This window comes from Toxotes jaculatrix, chromosome 3 (assembly GCF_017976425.1).
Source record: "Toxotes jaculatrix isolate fToxJac2 chromosome 3, fToxJac2.pri, whole genome shotgun sequence".
NCBI classification, from domain to species: domain Eukaryota; kingdom Metazoa; phylum Chordata; class Actinopteri; family Toxotidae; genus Toxotes; species Toxotes jaculatrix.
The window spans coordinates 4,454,753-4,475,185 of NC_054396.1; the positions used below are offsets into that span (position 1 = coordinate 4,454,753).

A 20,433-nucleotide genomic window follows, 5' to 3' on the forward strand; every position below is an offset into this window, starting at 1 on the left:
AAAAAAAAAAATCAAACCCAACACAATTAACACAACCAATTTATTGTCTTTCAAGGAAAAAAAAAACACACAACTCTGAAAACATAGAGAAATGTACACCTTTAAATTACACAAGCTCTTATAAACAAAATAGTCTCTTTCTATATTTACATCAGCAGGGGTGACGACAGGAGACTCAGCATGTCTCCACCGAAATAAGATAAACGTTTTCCTCTGATATCCATCTCTGTACACAAAAGCCAGCATCTTTACTCCACACAGCCCCAACCCCGAGGTCTGAAATTAGTCTTTTCCCGCCATTTTGATTTGTCAACCCTGAAGTTAGCTGAAGGTGGACTGACCCCAGTGTTATTTAGTTTTTGTTGAGTTGTCCCACTGGTCAACATGCTGATTGAGGGATAAGAACAAGGACACCAAGACTGCCCATGGACACAGCTGTGTTAGCCACAGATGACTGACGGGCTAACATACTGAGGAGAATGTAGCAGGTTTATTTCTGGCAGTATTTTTACCTGATGCTGGCACATATTGAGCTGAGGGATTCTGGGAGGCACAGTTTGCCAAAACTCCAGAACTTCACTTGGAAAGAGGCAAATTAGCTAGTTATTCATTTTTTGTTTTACATGCTGCTTAAACTGTACCAATTTGTGACATAAAACTACAAAGTAAGCTACAACATTTGAAGTCAGCTTACAGGCACTTAAACACAGTGTGTGCTTACTGTGTTTAAGTGTTGGAGCTAAGGATTTGAAGACAAACCAAATAAAATCTTGAGGTGGTATTCTTACTTGAAAAGTCAGGTGAATTTTCATAAACAGTTTGCAGGATGAGACAAATCAACATGTCTGTCCAAACATATAAGCTGGTACAGCTCCAACTGTTCCAACTGTGCTTTTCATCCAGTAAAGATTAATTGCACCCATCTGTGATTACCACCTTACAATCAAGGAACATAGTATACAAATATACATCTATGCTTACATAGATCATAATATAACTCAGAAAGTTAAATTATTAACATGCAGCACCGTAGCCAATGACGTACTGAGGCCTGATGGATAGTTTAGGTGTCTGTGTTCTCATTAGTTGACCAGTGGTTCAGTCTCTGAAAAACTAAGCGTATTCCTTTCACTTTGGGCAGTGCTGTCACATCAGCAGCCTGAAACCATCACTTGACATTTTCTCCAGTTTAGAATCCAACACGGGAGAGAGAGAGGGGTTACATCATACCGGATTTGCCTGTCTGTTAGATGTTTGTGGAACAGGAACATTTCAAACATGAAATGAGAAGACAACTGTTTAGCATACTGACTGATCTGTCACTGCAAAAATGTCATTTAGTTTCACTTTCAGTCTTCAAGTCTGAAACTAATTCCAGTGCAGCTTCAGGAAATTTGAGAAAAATGTCAGAATGTCAATAATAAAAATAATGGAACAAGGCCCGATGCACTAGTACCAAGAAAATGACCATTCCTGAAAAAAGTAGTTTTTCAAGATTAAAAAGAAAAAAAACAAAAAAACAAACAAAACAAGCTATGTTTTATTCGGATATTTCCTGAAGTGGTGCGGGAGGCTGAATCTCAAAAGGAGAAAAAAAAACAGCAGACATTTGACTACACAGATAGGAGGTCCTCAACACGACAATCAATAAACACTCAAAGAAGCAAACACAGAGGTATAAAAAATAGGTAAGGCTGAGGTCAACCCACCATGCTGTGAAGAGGGAACTGATAGACACACAAATACAGCATAACACAGCACAGCTCAACTGAACAGTGTGATGTGGGAGGGCGAGGGTCAGGAGGGTTTGATTGTTGATATACTGTCTGAGTCACAACAGGTGTTTCACTGGTATTGGACTGAAAAGCATCAGGTGCAGTGAGAGATCCCTTAACTACAACACCGATCTGTTTAATTCTCTCACTCCTTTTACATGGAGCAATGACTGATAACAGCCGAGTTTTTTTTTTGAGAGACCTGATTTTAAAACATATTGTATCAGCTTAAAAGTGAACAGTGTGCTGCTGTGATGTGATTCTAATTCAATTTCATTTATTAAACAGGCACTCCAGCAACTGGACACATTGTTTTTGTGATGAGGAGGACTATTCAGGCTGTGAGTACAGTTGTTTAATGTTTGGATCTGTCAGGATCACAAAAATAATCTCTTTGATGCCAGGTTATCTTGTTTTGGGATCACAAATTTCTAACAGAAAACCTGTTTTATAGCCTGGGTGTCAGGTTACATTATGGGAAGTGTAGGATCCAGTGTGTTTGAAGCTTGAACCGTTCTAGGGACTAAAAGACAGTGTTTATAAAAAAAAAATACAGTGAAAATACACTACACTTCTTTCCTCAGTCTTTCCTCAAGATCAATTCTATGTTATAATCTGCCCAGTTTCACTAATGCCTGCTCACTGGCTCCAAACCCAGACAGTCTGAACCACAGGTTACATGGGTTAGATATAACATTTTATCAAAAGATAGAAGATACACTACACTGCCCCTGTGTGTCTTCACTAGGCAATAACCAATCTTTACCAGCAGGGGGCAATACTGACACACAGATAACATAAAGCTTCATCACAGGCCTGTTGCTCCAGCCACAGAAACATTACTCAGCTGTTCACCAGGTGAAAACAGGGATTCTACTGAACTTTTTTTATGGCTCCGTTTACACTTTCCTCCAGTCTAGTCCCTCTTGGCCATTTGATTTGCCAAAAGTCAACACAGGAGGGAAATAAACAGCCTAAGAGATTAAATGATAAACCTTGTGTCAGTAAAACTTCCAACTTCTGTCTTCTAACACAAAGCAGCAGATGAGATGATGTCTGTGAAGGGAAAAGAGTAAGAGTTTGTCTTTATGTGCAGGGCAGGGTTTCACTGGAGACTGCAAACTAACAAGGGAACGAGTGTGACATTTCCTTGCTGAGGAGCAATTTTCTCGTTCAATGACAACTCAGTCGCTCCCTGTTTTCCCTAGTTCATCCTCCATTCTTCCTCTCTGACTGTCAGTCAACAGCACCCCTTCCTTCGCAGCTATCCTCGCAGCCCCTCCCATCCCTCGCCTCCATTTTCCTTTTTTTTTTTTTTTTCAAACTCACCCCCCCCCCCCCCCTTCAGTCTGTCAGGAGCACCAGTTCCCCCTCACTCCTTTCTCCCCCGTCGCTTTCCTCTTCTTCGCTGTACGGAGGCCTCTCCCTTTCTCGTTCCCTCTCTCGTTCCCTCTCTCTCTCTCTGGGTAGGGAAGTGGGCGTGGCGTGGCCCTCTGCTCGACGTGGGGCTGGCGGTACCTGTGGCAGGTAATGCTCCAGCAAGGCTGGGTGAAAGGGCATGGTCGCCACGGTGACCGAGCCAGCGCTGCCTGGGTACTGGCCATCGCTGTGGGAGAAGTGCATCTGCTGAGGCTCTGTTTGACTGAAAAGACACGTAGAATAACAGACTGAATCAGCTTAGCAAAGTTTAGCTGCAATGCATTTCAGCAAGAAACCCGTCACTGAGCTTTAAATTCTTTCCCATTCGCTGCTAATGGAGGGTGGAAGCTAAAGATTACTGTGTTGTTTACTGCGCTGGCAGCTTTAATCTTCTGGGTTCTAGGTCAGTTTTGGATGAATTCAGCAACTATGGCGCAGTGTTTCGTTGACAAATTGAGTGTTTTGAATTTGCATCACTGACTGGCTTCTCCATAGCAACATGACTAAGGGTCATGGTTATTTTATTATAAATTCTATGACAGACACAGCATTTCTGCTCAGAAGCAAAGCTGAAATCAATCTGGAGGAGCCCTGCTTTTCAGTGTATTTAAATAACAGTTAGCCTAGCTTCCCAACATTAGCACTGATTCCCACTACACAGGTGGTCACTTTGTACATTTCCCTGTGTTTCAGACCATTGTGTAACGTATAAAGTCATGTAGTAATGCAGGAAATACTAACAATATCTCTGGAAATCTCAAAAAAAATTATTTTGAGAGATTCTGATTTTGACATTTTATATCTCAAGAAAGTGATAAAAGAGGGAACAGATGTGCTGAGAAAACGTTTGTGAGGCAGAACCAACCACTGTTAACAGTTCCAACCTCCAACTCCTCCAGCTTAACTAGTTGGAGGAGTTGGAGGGAACAATGGCGAGGGATGCTATTCATCGCCGAGGACAGACTGAAAACAGCCCAGCTGCAGTATCAATACTCCACTTTTGTTTCGGTCTTCAAGAATAAAAAAAAAAAAAAAAAAAAAAAGCTCTGGGAGCTGCAGGCATTGTCTACGATGTGTGGAGGTGCAGAGCCAACTCTTGTTAATTGAGTGAATTGTCAGTGTTGTCTGCCAGGGACAAATTCTCTCACATTATCTCAAAGGTTTATGAAGTGCACGCCGGCGTGTACTGGTGTCTACCTGTGTGTGTAGGTCGCTCTCTGCTCCTGCCGGCGGCTCTTCATCATGGCCTTGTACTCGCCCACCCTCAGCCGCCGTCCCTCCACGATGCATGTCCGTTTGGGTCGGGGTTTGTACTTGTAGTCTGGGTAGCGCTCCAGGTGCTGCCGGCTCAGCCTCGCCTGCTCTTCATAGTAAGGCTGCTTCTCTTGGTTGGACATGGCCTTCCACCTGGAGCCTAGAGACAAAGACACACAGGCACAAAGAGGATGAGGGAAAGAGCAGATGCACAGTTCTCTGACTGTGTAAGGGAACATGGCTCAAATTTACCTTTGTGTTTGTGTGTTGATTCTGGCTTTGTGTTAGATTTAGACTCAGTCATTCACAGATTTTTCCAATTCAAGTCTGATTTTAGTTGTCTTAGTATGAGCAAAGTCTTCAATCTGAGTCCAGCTGGGGACATTAGTTGCCTGTTATGTCCCTTTCTCTCACCTTGTTTCCTGTCAGTATCCAATAATGTCATCTTCTTTTTATTTATTTTAGACAGATATGCAGTTATGTTTTGTTTCTCCGTATTAGAAAATAAAAATAATTCTTTAAAAATCAAGTACATTACACATTTTCTACAAGCTGACTTCAATTTCACGAAACTTATTGGACTCACTGTCACAAAAATATCAGTGTCAGTAAATCCCTTTAAAAGTGAGACTACTCTGTGTGACCTGTAGGCCATAATAATGAGACATGTCCCTTAATTTTTCACAACTGTATTAACTAGATGTCAAAATTGAGTGACACTGCAAACCACAGGCAGAAAACAGCAAATAAATCTAAAATGGAAGAAGGAAGGACTTGGGCCAGACTGTGAGAGCCTCGGCACAGCTGCCTGGTGGGATACGACATGCTAGCTTCTTGTGTGACTTTTGTGACAGGAACGCTGAAAGTTAAATCTTTGACAAGCTAAAAATGTGGTGTAACAGAAGCCCAAGTAAAGAAGGATCTTTCAGTCACCAAATTTATCATTAGCGTGAGTTACACAACAGTGTCTGACTAAAGTTTGCTATATTTTTAATGATCACTACACTTTTATTAACATTACACCATCAGGGCCTACTCGCTGATTAAAAGGTAGCTTCGCAATTTTTGTTGACAAAATTAGCACTTCTCTTTAACCAAACACTCATTGTGACGCTTGAGGATGACTATTTTTATTTTTACCTAAACAAAGATGATTTGGTCGGTTAAGTTCCTCCTCTCTGAGTAAAGACACGGGGTGTGATATTAAGTTGTGTACTAATTGACAACTGGAAAAACTTTGATAATAATAAGATTGTGTGTTTAAAACACAAGTAGATTACTATTACTGAGATGCAGTAACTGGCATGCATGTGTATATTCACATTTGCATGTTTGTGTGTGTCCGTGTGAAGGATGAGCGCACATGAGCTCTCCACAACAGAAAGGAATGTAAGTGTTCGGTCCAGGGACGGGGGTTGAAGCCAGGATGTGTGCTTGTGTGCGTACATGTCTGGTCGGAGAAGCAGGTGGATATTCGTGCGCTCACATGTTCCAGGCCGCGTCTCAGAATAGAGACACTGAGTGAAACCCACCCCTACCCAGTGCTGGGCTCACCCAGGATCTTGCTGATGGAGGAGTTGTGCATATCAGGGAAGGCCTGCAGGATCCTCCTGCGCTCGTCCTTGGCCCACACCATGAAGGCATTCATGGGTCTCTTGATGTGGCCTGAGGAGGGAGGGGGCCGGGCCTCGGTGTAGCTGCCTGAGACCGAAACGGGCAGGGCACCTACAGGAAAGAGGGTTACGGTCAGAGAACCACACCAAACTGCCACTGCTATATGTTAACTTTTCTGGTGACTACATTTAAGCTCGCCTGCTTATTAACCTTTGCTCATTGAAAGTACATTTTGCGTTCATCCACAAAAATCCTTCTCCACCTACATTCTCCATCATGAAGTTTGGAACACAAACTTCAAGAAGGCGATGATGTATTTTGATACAGTTGAATCTGGAGTTGATGGTGGGAGTTATTCTTGGATATCTAAATGTCAATGTGATATTCTGAGAGGGCAATAATAATAGTTTGTAATGATAACTAGTATAGTACACTGCCTTTGAAATAACACCGCTCATCTCTCCCAACAATGAGGACTGTTAAACCGGCTCCTCCGTGGACACCTACCCTCAGAGTCGCTGCTGAGGTGGTCCTCAGTGGACGGCAGGCCATGTCTGTCTTCACCACGCTCGGAGTGAGAAATTCTCTCGTTGTGGGGAGAATCTTTGTACTCCTGCAGCCGTAGAAAAGACAAAGACAGGTGAAGTCAGACATGCAGTAAAGCCACACAAATATTCACACTCCAGCACAAAGAGACGATTTGAATTTCGACTGCAGTAAAAAAGATGACCCAGTGTCCGAGGGGTGTGTTCAAGGCACACATGTGTTACACAGAATGCTATTTAAGGTAAAGAAGCGGCACGCTCGCCATATCAGCTGCTGTTTAAATGCAGAGCTGTAAATGCAAAGAAAGGAAATTACAACACCATGGAGGAGGAAGAATGGTGTTTATTGTTTGAGGGAGGAAAGGTGAAGGAGAGAAGGAAGAGACGGGACATGACAACTTCTGAATTTGCAAAACTATCACACCACTGGTCTATTATCTGTCATTCATTCCCGTGCTGTAAAACATTATTTATCCCCATGCGATAGAGTACCAAAATAGGTCAGTCAACAGTATTGGCGTTACAGCAGCAGCAGAGGCGAGATGGAGCAGGATAATGGAGTAGAGGAGGAGAGCCACAGAGTACAGTATTATTGTGGACAAAGAGAGAGGGCAGGTGGCTCAGTCAATGCCACACTGAGGCCTTTGTGGTATTGTGAGGCTGCAACAGCTGTTGCTCCAGGATGAGGCTGGGACCAAAGCTCCAGCCACCTCAGAGAATGAAAACCAAGACCAGAATAGAAGACAGTTTTTACAAGAACCAAAACAAAAAAATAAAATAAAATAAAATAAAATAAAATAACAACCAGGGATTTTACAGCCGGGTTCCCGATGAAATATGTAATTTCAAGAGGCTTTAATCACACTTGAATAAATCCACACAGATGCGAGATGAGAACTAACCTTTATGAGTCCAAACTTTCCATTTAGCTTCACATTTTGCCACTAAATTTTTTGTGTCATTAAAACAAGGGTTTGTACTTTTTCCTACATGTAGAAAAATGACCTCACTCCCAAAAAGCAGAATGACAGCAGATGACACTGAATGTGCAGCCCCCGTTTTTTTTTTTTTTTTCACTTTCTAATAATGGAAACAACAGAGACATAACTTCTTTGTCAGTTTTATACCGCGTTTACTTATCAGCATTTTCCACAGGGCAACACCTAAAATAAAGTGCTGTAACAATATACTTGTGTGTGTGGTTATACTACAGCTGGGATATTCTTTTGTCGGTTAAATCCTCAGGAGGACCATGACTCTCTGTAACCCTAAACCTGAGTCTGACTCCTGATTAGACCCCCTGCTTGTAAGCCAGAGACAGAGAGGCACATTGAGACTGTTTGCTCATATTGGGATTGTTCAGTAAGTATAGTGAACTTACAAAACAATGTGCAAGTCTGGAAGGGGTTCTAGACCAAAACCTTGTGACTGTGTGTGTGTGTGTGTGTGTGTTCATTTTGTATGAATTGAGGATCAACGCACCATCTTTCCACCGCTGTCTCTCTCTCTGTCCCTGTCTCTCTCCCTCTCTCGCCCTCCGCTGCTGTGACTCCTCAGGAGCTGCTGGGCATCGTGGATGGCCTGGGTGACCACATCGCCTTCCCCGAGGAAACCTGAAGACGAGAAGGAAGAGCAGAAACAAAAATGAGGAAGGAAGGAGATGATAATGACGATGATGAAGAAATTTGATATTAGACAGAGGAAGAGGTAGATATGATGAAATGATGCCAATGACAAGGTGCTTTTCAAATATACAAAACAGAAATTAGGCATGTTAAATCTATCTGAATGTCTTTTTCCCCTCCTTTTCTATTTTCTTTATGTCTATGAACATTAACTTAACAAAAAATTGAGATACATGTCTAAAACCTATCCAGTGTCCTGTGAAGTCTCATCTCATTCATGTTCAGTGTTTCATATTTATGCAAAGCCTCATTTTGTTTCTTAAGTGTGTTTAGTGTGATCACCTACAGTTCCTGCTTTGAAGTTAACCACGTTTGTTGCCAAGGGATCATTACTGTGGTGTGACTGCTTGAGATCATCTGTCAGTTAAACACTGGGGGTGGTACTGTGCCTTCATTCTTAGACTCTGGGTTTCTGTAGGCTCCCCTCTCTTACTTGTCTTACTCACACTGACTGTTGGTGCTGGTGCTAACTTCCCCTTTGTTTGCCTGTTGATAGCGTTCCACATGCTGTTGGTGGATGGCTCGAAATATAAGAAATGTCTTTTTGCTCCATTTCATCTCAAATCTCAAAGAAAGAAGTAGGAGACACCAAATATAAAGTGCTGGGTTGTATCAGTAATGGAGAAAAAAAGACTTTTTCACAGCGTTACTCTGGTGGAATCAGAGACAATATCATTGATAACAGCTCTGTAAGCATAAAAAAATTATGTTGTCACAATAACTTGAAAGATTTAAAATAATTTTTAGGACAGTTTACACACAGTGACTTTAAAGGTGCCTGTGGTTTGAACTGTGTATGAACTGTGTATGTCCTTGAGGCCTAATCAACTTGCTGAAAGCATTTCCTTCCTCATAAAAGCCAATTTGTGGAACATTTTTAAAGTGTTTACATTGTTTATACCCATCTTTGCTAGCTCACAGACTTCTTCTTCTTTCTTGCCTTTGTTGGCACATTGCTACATTTCTTGACGCATTACCACCACCAGCTGTCAGTGAGCACCTGTGTGCACGCACAAAGATGAGAACAAAACGCGGGAGCCAGTATTAAAGGCATTGCCTTAGTGGTCACAGCCTGTCCTGGCCCAAAAGAAGGCAGTTTAAACCCTGTTAACGTAACAAAGCAGAAACACAGAGGGGGTCTGATACCACAACTTTGGGTTGAGTGGTGGTGAAGGGGAACAGCTTCAGTGGAACTCACTGAGGGCAGATCGTGGTGGACTGTGGGATACTTCTCTCTGGAGATCTCTGGCTCTGTAGGCCCCCTGCAGTGCCAGCGATCCCAGCTCCAGGCTCTGTGGACTGGGTGTTTTCCCCAGCTCCAGCCCTTTTGGCTTAGAGGTCAGGTTCAAGGGTTGACTGGTTTCCTAAACACACAGTGAGAGCAGATGAGCAGGGGTGGGGCCACTTACACACATTCAGCCATAACTGCAAAGGGCAAGGGTGTGCGTGTATTCCGGTTATGCAGATACGGCAAGTCAGAGCGTATCTGTCACACCTTTATAGCGTTTCTGGTCTTTTGTCTTCATGTTCACTTCATCCCCTCTCTCCTTTTGTTTATCTAAGCTGTGTTTGTCTATCTCTGCTTGAGAACAAGTCGTGCAAATACAGTTCATGCTGCATACACACACAGGAGAAGAACACCCATACACTTATACCACACACATTAAACCTTTGAACAGAGGGTGTGGTGTATTCGAGGAGCTTTTCAGTCTCCAACATAACATGAAAGGACATTATCTGTTTAATCTGGAGCGCTTCACTTTCTTTAACACCACTCCAAAAACACACACGTATACAATACATGCACATACTATACAGTAAGCAAACACACTGCCATAATTCATAAGTCATTTGGGAATTTTTGCATGTTGGAGAGATAAACTCTCTGTTAGTTGTGGGTGTATGCAATACAAACGTTTGTGTTCCAAGAACTTGAGAAATGAGTTTGTTACACTGAGATATACATTTATACACCGCTGACCATAAAATGTACATACTGTAGTGATGTTGTACCTGTCGGAAAGAACCGCTGCTCCTCTTCACAGGGGTGGGATGAGGATTTGGTAGCAGCTGCATGGGATAGTCCACAGCTGTGGAAGGGGTAAAATTTTCTGTATGAAAGATGTTATCATTGGTTGAAGCTCAGACAAACACAGATTCATCTGTACTGAATGTGTGGTGAACATCAGCAGCAGGCAGACCATGATTCTATTCTGCTTGACAAACTGTTAAATACAGAAAAGGCTGTACCAAGGTCAAAGGTCACACTCGCTGTGATCGTGCATTTAATTTTATGTAGGCGAATGTGATATCTGAAGAATACTTTGAAGGATGTTCTTTAAAGTTTGCACAAATGTTCACTGTCACTCAAAAATGAAGTGAGTAGATTTTGGAGGTTTGAGGTCAAAGGTCAAGGTCACTATGACCGTGTTTACGTTTTGCTTGGCAATGCGATATCTTAAGAACCCTTTGAGGGATTGTCTTCAAACTTTGCACAAATGTTGACTGTGGCTCAAGGATGAACTGATTAGATTGTGGAGGTCAGAGGGCAAAGGTCAAGGCCACTGTGATCTTCTGCTTATGAACACCCAACACTAACCTTCCCAAACATTTCCATTATCAGTACAAACCACCCATAACCTCTAACTCTACATCTACTACAAACAGGTACCCAACCACACGGAGGTGTACCACCGACACACGATACTTCTAGTTCTGTAAGTATCCTTATTATTATTTCTTTATTATTTTATCCAGTTTTACCATTAACCCTTATTCACATCACAACAGGCCTGTTCAGTAAATTAAACTTCCCTTTGTCTCTTCACAAGCACCATGTGGAGGGAATTAGCAAGTCACGCTAAACACTTAAAGTTCAGAAATTAGTGTATGGAAGCATTTCAGATTTGATCCCTTAGATGGCAAATTCATGGATAAAGCTTAGATCCACCTTGCCTGTTTACATGTTAACATGTTTGTTCTCTTTAATTCGATAAAACCAATTCTAAAACAGAGAATGTTTCATCATAGCGTTAGCATTAAAGTTTAGCATAGGTCTCAAAATGGCTAAAAATGAGGTGCACATGGTTTGGACTTCCAGGGAAACTCCCCAAAGTACAATGTCCAGTTGATAGTGAAGTTATATGCAAATGAGCAAACTTATAGGACCAACATGAAATTAAACAGCATGGCACCTCACCCTGTCCCTGTTGTTAAAGAAAAGATGACTTCAGTTTTCTGGCTACAGCTGACCTCTTCCACACAACCCAACAGCCGCTCTACAATTTTTCTTTTACATTCATCTGTCAAAACATTCTGAAGCACTCACACGCAGACGCACACATTTCTCGAAATAAAGAAAGCAAATGAATGGCTATCCGTAAATTCCACCTACAATGTTTTAAAGACTGTCCTTGTGTCAGTTAGGTTTGAAAAGATAGAGAAGACAAGGTCACCCATGAGCACAGCTTTTAAGACTTGTGAAAGCAAGACTTCACAAAGCTGTGGCTTTCTTAGCCGTGCCCTCTATAGCCTGCTAACTGTACAAGCGTAAGTGTATGAAAGGTACTATCCACCATATTGTTCAACTGAAGTCTACATTTATATTTCACTGATGCCTTTCCATTTTCTATAAGATAGGCCTTGAGTTGAAGTGCACAAATATTAAGTTTCTCTTCAGAAACACTGGAGTCAGAAGATGTTCCAGCGTGGATGGCAACTCGTAGAGACGCGCTAATGGTGATAACTTTTCAGCTCAAAGTTTTTGACCTTCGAACAACACAGTCATTGTCAGATAAGTTGAGTGTTGAGTCTTCCTTCATAACAGAGCATGTAAGAATAGGCTACAAAAGAACTGACAAACCCCAATGTTCTCAGCACTTAGAGCTTGGTGGAGAGAAAACCTTGGAGTATTATTAAGAGAGTGCATACAGATACAGATAAAAATGCTGTGCAGTGTTTGATACTTTTTGTCCACCAGGAAAACTTATCTCCAGCTAAAAAAAAAAAACAACACAAGGTGTTGGTTGATTAAATACGTGCAAAGTGTGCCTTCCTTATAGATTACACTGTAATATAAACAGATTGATTCCAATATTTACCTTATGTGATACGATGAAAGATATCATTACTGCTGCGCAAATAACTTTCCAGAGTTGTTAAATGCTGTCTGTTAATATTTTTAAACCAGTGTGTAGTGTTAAGCCTCAAAAATCATGGATCTGTTACTCAAACCGGCTCTCATATTTAAGAGGGCCACCGAATTCAAAAGATAAGCAAAAGAACCAAAAACAGAAGCAACTAAAACTGTAGCAGAAGAAAATATCAGACCTGTGTGACAGGGAGACAGATTCATACATGACACAGAAATGTCATATTTCCATCAAGTTTCCTACATTGTTTTTGTTCATGTAAGATCTGACTGCCACTCTTTGAGTTACGTCATCTTGTTTTGTTAGTGCCACTTACTGTTTATCTCAATGACCATAAATTTATTTTACTGACTTTCTGGTATTGGTCTTCTGTTAACAGCTTTTTGTTTGAGGACTGACCTGGCTTGCAGGGGATTGGTTGCAACGGCAAGGTCATCTGCGGGTCAGAGGTGACAGGTAGGGGCTGGGTGTTGGGGTGGAAAGCCGGGATCATCACGTAGGGCATGTTCACCTGCTGGGACAAGGAAGGACAAATACACCTTACAAAAAAGCACAGGTTTCTGATCTGCAATGGAAACCTCTCATTTCGAAGTGTTAGCTATTATATTGGTGCTGCTGGCTGTGATATATATGAAGATATGTGAAGGTCTTGAGAGGAGCTGACCTGGATCTGCTGCTGAAGCAGGTTGATCTTGTGCTGCTGCTGGATCAGCTGCTGCTGCTGCTTGGCGATCTGAGACACAAGACATGTTCACCTTCACACACATCATGTACTGACGTAGCACACAGACACAAGTGCAGACAGAAGGGGGCACATTGTGGTGGGTGACCATGATCAGGTTCAGGAACCACCTTAGTTAAAGATAGATATTTTTGTAACAATTGACAGTTTATTAAATTATCCTGAAGTCAAGTCTAGGTGTGTATTATGTGTTTAGTAATGTGTTATAAACATAATCAGCACTGTTGAATTGTTGAGACAAAAATCTGATATGAGAGATTGAAGGTTGAATCACATCTGTCAAGCCGTGTCATATTAGCAGTGAACCCAGTTTTGAATTTTTCAATCGCAGGAACTTTTCCAGGAAACTTTGTAGAACCTGGTTCTAGTTTTAGGTCATTGTAGCTGCTCCCCAACAAAAGGTTCCAGCTCCTCAGGTGACCGTGGCTTTTATGGAGGAGAATATTTAGATGGCCCGGCAAGTCTTTGAGAAAAGGGGAACGCCACTGATTTTACATATCAAAGTCTTTTTACAGGTCTTCGGTAATATCATTGCACATGTGGAAAAAAAAAGCCTTTTGTGGCTCCAGAGGGAGCTGAGCAAAGTCTGATAAACTGCCTCAAGCGATGTCACTTGAGTCAACGCTGATTGACTCACTTCTTTCTAGGGTTAGAAAGAAGTGAGCTTACCAGACCTCTGTGGCCCGCTAATCATCTCTGTTTGAAGCTAGAGTCTCCAGGCTACATTCGCTGTTACTAGCAGCACCGCATTGTTGGTGGTCGAGTTGCATTGTGGGTAATGTCGGAGCCAGATTTAGAAAAGGAATGCATGGAATCAAAAAGACAATATGACTTATGTTGTATTGATTTTTTCTAAACTATTCGTGAGTCCGACAGTGTTACAGAAGTGCAAGGTTAAAATGGTGGAGTACTGTTAACAGTCGACTGGTCACTAGTATCAATGTCAGAATGAGGCATGGGAGTTACTTCTAATGTCATTATGTTGTTTTTACCTGAGTGAGACTAAGAGAGAGTGGAAGAACGAGTGACAGGGTAGAAGGACCAAAACTAAAATGTATTCACATATAATTACAAACTAAACTGAAAACAAAGCAGGAGAAAAAGGCACTAAACAGACCATCTCTACTTCACAGACTGCTGTCTTGCCTTTCTGGCATTTCTACTCTCCCACTCCACTGCTGCACTCCTCCCCCCTAACATTCATTCAGACATGACACAGTCAGAGTAGTAGAAGTGAATTACAAATAAAAACGCGATGCCTCTGTGCACGTGATATCTCAAACAAAGGTCGCTTTTAAATTTCATCCATCTAATTTGCAGAGTCTTTACGCTTCTTCACTTACAGTCAAAACACAAACATGAGTGGACTTTTAGTTCCTGATTTAATTCCTGGACTTTGTCTGTTTGGTCAGAAAGGCCCATTATAGTTTTTATCAAGATAATAACCAGAGTGGAGACAAAAATTCTTTTTGACATTACACCATGTGTGTATGTTTTGATGATAGTAGGGGTATGTATATGAACTCTGACTCATACCTGTTCCTGCTGTTGTCGAGCCAGCTCCATCTGCTGCTGCTGTTTCTCCAGCAGCAGGGCGGCCATGTTCCTCTGCTCGGAGTGGGCTCCCAGTAGCTGCTCACGTAGACCGCTCAGCTGGTTGATCATCATCAACAACTGGAGCTCCTTCTCTGCCAGAGACTCGGGGGTACCTGGAGGGGGTCAGAGAGTCAGAGTTATGTTTGGCTATGTGTGGCTTCAGTTGTGACTTTTCTACATGCCATATTTTGGTTACACATTCCAAAAATATGTCATTATTTACTCAACAAAATTTATTATACTAATACAGTTCAAATGCTACATTGCAGATAAGGTTCTCTGGTTTGAGACATTTCTCCTTGATTTTATTCAGTAAAACTACAACAATGACATTAGACTGTTTGGTTTCTTTGTCATTCTGTCTCTATCTTTAGTATATTTTTTTATTGATGTATTTTTAATCACTTCCTACAACTACAAGAAATAACAGCAACTGAAATAGTGAAATAATGGAAAAGAATAAATGCTGAGAGGTATAACAGCCAAACTATGCATAAGACCTGACTGTGGTTACGACAGTGGGACAGGGACGGTGGTCTGGTGCCTGGTGATAATATGCATAGCTTCACTAAGCAAGCCGTCCCACGTTCTCCTGTTTCTCCAGTCGTGCCTTATAGTTTGTTTCTATATTTTTGTTCCATCTTACCCTGATTTTAGAAGGAACATAATCTGTAACCAAACATTTTAATGCAAAATTATCCAGCGGTTTAACGCTGGATAATAAGATCGCTTTTGAAATGTGTAACAAATGATGATGATGGCAAATGAAAAAGTAAAGCTGATATTTGCACAATGCAATAGTAATGTGTTGGAAATAATTCTATATAAAAGGTATAAAGGTGTTGGTGGTGTCTGAAAGCTGACCTTTCAGTTGTCCTGCCCCCACTGTGCTTTTATCCAGAAGTTTCTCCTTCCAGTCAGCATTCAGCAGCTTCTCAATGGTAGGCATTACTGTTAACAGGACACAACAGGTACTTAGCAGAACCGCACTGAGCTGCACTAGATGGCGTGAAAAATATATTCTGTCAAATAAAATCCATCTGACACCAAACTACTTTCTGAGCCTCTCCTCTGCCTTCCTAATGGCATTGATTGAAGAAGACATTTGAGGTGCCGAAGGGCAGAGGTTGTTTGTGTGTCTGGGAGAAGTTTTGAGTGTTTGAGTGGATCAATATTTGGACAGAGAACAATCCAAGGTCAGCTGGTAGGGAGAATTTGAGAAAAATTTAAGGCAAGGAGTGCAGGCTGGTGAAAGACTCGAGGGCTGGGAGAGTCTCAGGAGTGGCTCGGAGAGCAGCCTTTTACTACACATGTGAGAAACCGAACGAAATCAGACAAAAAAAGTACCTCGATCCCCCCAAACCCATTCAAGAAGCAAACAACACCCTCGCTTCGCTAGACAAATCGTCACTTCTGCGCATCGATTTTGAGCGGACTGCATTGTTTCATGCTGAATAGCAGCAGAATGTAGTGCACTTAAACACATAAGATATGGAGTCGTCAAAGCCTGTTCAGTGAGAAAATTGTATGGACGTGTATGTACAGTATGTCAGTCTCAGAGAAAGACTCTCACAGAAGAAAAAAAAGCTTGAGGTGCAGAAAGGAGACAGACTGCGGAGCTGCGCTGATACAAATGCTTCAGATGGTGAGTGCTTGTTGAGGTGCAGTGCCAAGTAAAAGTCACTAAACAGACTCCCATTCTGCTGAAGAACAACCTGGTCTACAAACATTAACAACTGCATCAACTTTGAAATGATTTGTGTAAATGTTTGTCTAGATCTCTGAACAAAAATCAAACTTCAGATAAATAGAGACACTCTGCAAATTGGAAAAATGTCCGACTCCGGCCTCCCCTAGTGATAGTACCCTAATGTCCAAAAGACTCTACAGCGATGCTAAGGGCTGTGTGAGGTTGTACTTATGTACAGTGTGGCATGTTAATGCTAACATCAGCATGCTAATTGATGTTTAGAAGGTAGTGTTTGCCAGTTTCACCATCTTACGGCACCTGTTTGTTGGATGGTCAAAAAGACATTCAAAAAAAAAAAAAAAAGGGGGTGGGGGTTAAACTTTTCTTTCATGCTATTTTTTTTTATTCTTGATACAACTATTTCTGTCACTTTTCATGTGAACAACTGAGTGCAACACTGTGAATGTCTCTAGGAGAAACTGTGAGATGGAAAATGTCTGCCATTATCCCCATATTTTAGCAGATATAGCATCTCGATCCTCTCTGTGACAACCAGCTATTCACCTCACTTTCCAGTGTTGCAATTCAGATCACAGACATCTCACCTCTTTCACAATTTCTGGAAGTCTCTCACACATCAATAGCAGCTCCCTGATGCCTGAAAATCATATTACAATATCCCAGAAATTGTGGTTTGGTTTTTTTTTTTTGTTTTTTTTTTTTTGAGAGAGAGCGTGAGAGCATCCATCCTCTGGGGAACATGAATGTCTACATAAACTTTCACCCGAATCCATCCAATAGTAAAGTCATTTCACTATGGACCAAAATGGTGGACAATGTGACTGCTGCTTAGATGCATAGAAAAAGAGCCAGCTTTTAATATACCAGAATGATCCTTTCATATCTAAAAATCATCAGTCATGAAGTTTAGAGGAAATACCTTTGTACTCTGAGTTCTTACTGAGTTCATTGTTTGATGCTCAACAGCACTGCATTTCCAGAGTAAGCAGACCTTATGTTAAAACTATTTTGTGAAAATATTCAAAACAGGTATTAACGGATGTCAACAGTGTGGAAGGATGGGCCAACTAAAACAGAATGAACAGTGCTAGCCAGCCATGATTCATATTCTAAATGGCAGGAGTTATGCCTCCAACTTCACAAACTATAAGTTTATATAAGTCTATATATATAAGTTTGTATATATATATATTTTTTTTTCTTTTACATGGTATCTTTTGCATTTCTGAATATGATTATGAGGCAGCTCTGTCAACACTAGTCCTGACACTGAGAGCCACAGAGTATAACTTGAATGAGATACCATACAAAGAGTCTAGACAGACCTTCCTTGAAGTTGGATTGTCCTTCTGGTCGATCATGTGTCCTGACCTCCTTCAGTCCCATGGGGCTTTGTCTGTGAGGCAGCTCCTTACCTGGAGAGCCCTCCTGTGGGGATACAAAAAAAAAAAAAAAAAACACAGATCAACTGACAAAACAGCAGACCAAGATAAGTAGGTAAGTAAGTACAGCTTCTACTTTGACATATTAATCTGGCATGTTTCCCACATTTCTTAAATGCCTGTCAACAACCTTTCTTGCTCTTTCATGCCTTTAGAAATCTCCTTACCGAGGGGGAGCGGGACAGTGGTGGGGTCAGCTGGCGGGCCTCCAGTGGCTGATGACCAGACCAATCACGTGAGGGAGATGTCTTAGGAGGTTCAGCATTGGTAATGACTCCACCTCCTTTGCTGCACTCCTCTTGCTCTACTTTGACACCAACACCTGCCATGCTGACATCCCCACCGGAGAGGACGTGCAGCATTGGAGGGCTGGGCTCAACCATTCTGTTGAAAGACAAACACAACACAAAAAACAAGGTGTCATTTGGGTGTGTTGAGGTCTGGGTACTCACCACACCCAAAATAAATTTGATTTGATAGCTGATATCATCACAGCAAAGAACAAAGTTCAAGATAATGCCAGGAAAAAAAAACAAATATTACAGGACAGAATCTTTTGAAGCACTTTTTTGTCTTCTAATTTATCAGACTGACAAAATGATAATATTTCTGTGCATCACCTCTACGTGCTTTGTGTGAGGTGAGGAAATCTGCAAGATGAACACTTTAAAACAGCTTTTGGGAAACCTGGTAGCTTGGTAGTAGCAGCAATAGCACAGAGTGAAAAGATAAGGATACTTAGAGTACAGCCATGCTAACAGCTCTGTGAGGAGGTCCTTAGGAACAGCAGTGCTTTGAGCTAAATGCTAAGATAAATGGTATGTACGATGTTTACCACAGTCACCATCTTAGTCGGGTGTGTCGACTGTGATGTTGCTGATTAGCACGAAACAGAGTAAAGCTGAGGCTGATGGGAATGTACTTTGTAATTTGTTTTGTAGGTATCTGGTCCTGAACCGAGAGTAGTTTTTGTCAACCACATTGTGACACTAGATGAAAAGTCAGGGGATGACCAAAATGATTAGGATACGTCCTCTTTTGATATCTGTAAAATATTCCGTTTTTTCACAACATTTATTTTGAAAAACAAGAATAAAAGTTGCACAAAAGGTTGCTGCAAATGTTGTTGATTCTGTCAGGGCATGTGCACGTGGAGAGAGCTCTGTGTCTCGGGCCCAGAAACACAGAGCTATAGAAATGTAAAAGAAGAGGTTAAACCAAAGGGAGAGGTTTTCTTCACCTTAGTGAGAAAAAGTTAAAAACTAATGAAATCACCGTCCACAATTTCAATCTCTAATTTCCATCAATATAAAAATGCTGTCATTTCATACTCACAACTGTGCTGCAGAGTTGCTCTTTAACACTGAATACCGAACACTTGGCTATGTTTTTATTTTTGGATCACTGTTGATAAAGTCAATGAAACTCAATACACTTCCTGCAGATGATTCACATTAACACCTCACCTGGGAAGGGAGGCATTAAGGCCTTTGAGGCAAAAGAAGGCTTTCAGTGTGAAACATCTGGAAATGCTGAGTTTCATGGATGGTAGCTAAACAGTGATCAAAAGAAAGGAATAGTTTGGACTGGAAGACTGGAGACTGGATGTTGTTGTAGCGATAGAATCAGTACAGTGCAAATGTACATTACAGTGAATTCATCAAGACGAAGGAAATTGGAGTTGTGAGTCTGGATTAACAGGGAGCTTTCTTTGAAATATGATGAAATAATAAAACAGTAGCAATTAGATTTTTCTGATTGATTAGTGTAAATTACTTTAGAAATCATCCAGTTACAGAATTTATAAGACTGATGATTGAACTGATGCATTTCACTGTCCCCTCTGTCTTCCTAATGTTGAGGTGATGCAGATCCCATCACACAGGGGGCCCCTGGTGTCTGACGTGTGTCTTCTCAGATTTACCACTGTTTTAGGTCACTGCTCAAGTCATGGCTAAGGGTTAGGTGCTGGTTGTGTTACCACCACCTAAAGTCACAGACGCTTATTGTCCGAGTGCGTGCATGTGTGAGTGTGACAGTAAATATTGGGAGGCTATAGAGGAGGGAGACAAACAACGCCTCAGTGAGGGGGAGAAAGGAGGGGAGGACAGGTTGAGTGAGAGAGGTTTGAACCACAGTGAACTTGAACAAATCAACTTGGGCTTGTGTTTGAGTGTGTGTGTGTGTGTGTGTGTGTGTGTGTGTGTGTGTGTGTATGTTATTTCCCAGCTCTGCAGCAGGAGGAAAGAAAAACACAGCAGACAGCAGAACAAAACAAACAGAACACACAAGGGCAAAAAGTGCACATATATATAAAGAGGCAGAAAAAAAGCCATTGTTAGAGCCAGGGAACAAAGGAAGCCGGGACAATGGGGGAGAGGCTGACAAAAGCCGCCGGCCGCAGGAAACAGGCCGGATAACAATGCCAGCGGAATGTGCCGACCAACTCGGGAACACGGCAAAAAAATGCGGAGCGCCACCGTTCTGCGGAAAGCATAA

At 41.7% G+C, this 20,433-nt stretch overlaps 1 protein-coding gene across 3 annotated transcripts in view; it reads right to left on the reverse strand.

The window, feature by feature from the left end:
• Positions 1-1,890: 1,890 nt before the first annotated feature.
• Positions 1,891-20,433, reverse strand: part of LOC121179270 (transcription factor SOX-13-like) — a 41,579-nt gene continuing 23,036 nt past the window's right edge. For 2 of the 3 annotated variants that reach the window (XM_041034012.1, XM_041034013.1), the window contains exons 2-14: positions 18,102-18,318; positions 17,818-17,920; positions 15,646-15,732; positions 14,722-14,894; positions 13,108-13,176; positions 12,843-12,957; positions 10,306-10,382; positions 9,491-9,656; positions 8,090-8,220; positions 6,570-6,675; positions 6,003-6,173; positions 4,392-4,608; positions 1,891-3,417 (exon numbers count right to left, since the gene is read on the reverse strand). In XM_041034012.1, coding sequence (XP_040889946.1) covers positions 3,120-3,417; positions 4,392-4,608; positions 6,003-6,173; positions 6,570-6,675; positions 8,090-8,220; positions 9,491-9,656; positions 10,306-10,382; positions 12,843-12,957; positions 13,108-13,176; positions 14,722-14,894; positions 15,646-15,732; positions 17,818-17,920; positions 18,102-18,317 — 1,929 coding nt within the window. In that variant the 5' untranslated portion in view covers position 18,318 and the 3' untranslated portion in view covers positions 1,891-3,119. The remainder of the gene's footprint in view (positions 3,418-4,391; positions 4,609-6,002; positions 6,174-6,569; positions 6,676-8,089; positions 8,221-9,490; positions 9,657-10,305; positions 10,383-12,842; positions 12,958-13,107; positions 13,177-14,721; positions 14,895-15,645; positions 15,733-17,817; positions 17,921-18,101; positions 18,319-20,433) is intronic. The other variant, XM_041034014.1, reaches the window with a different exon arrangement.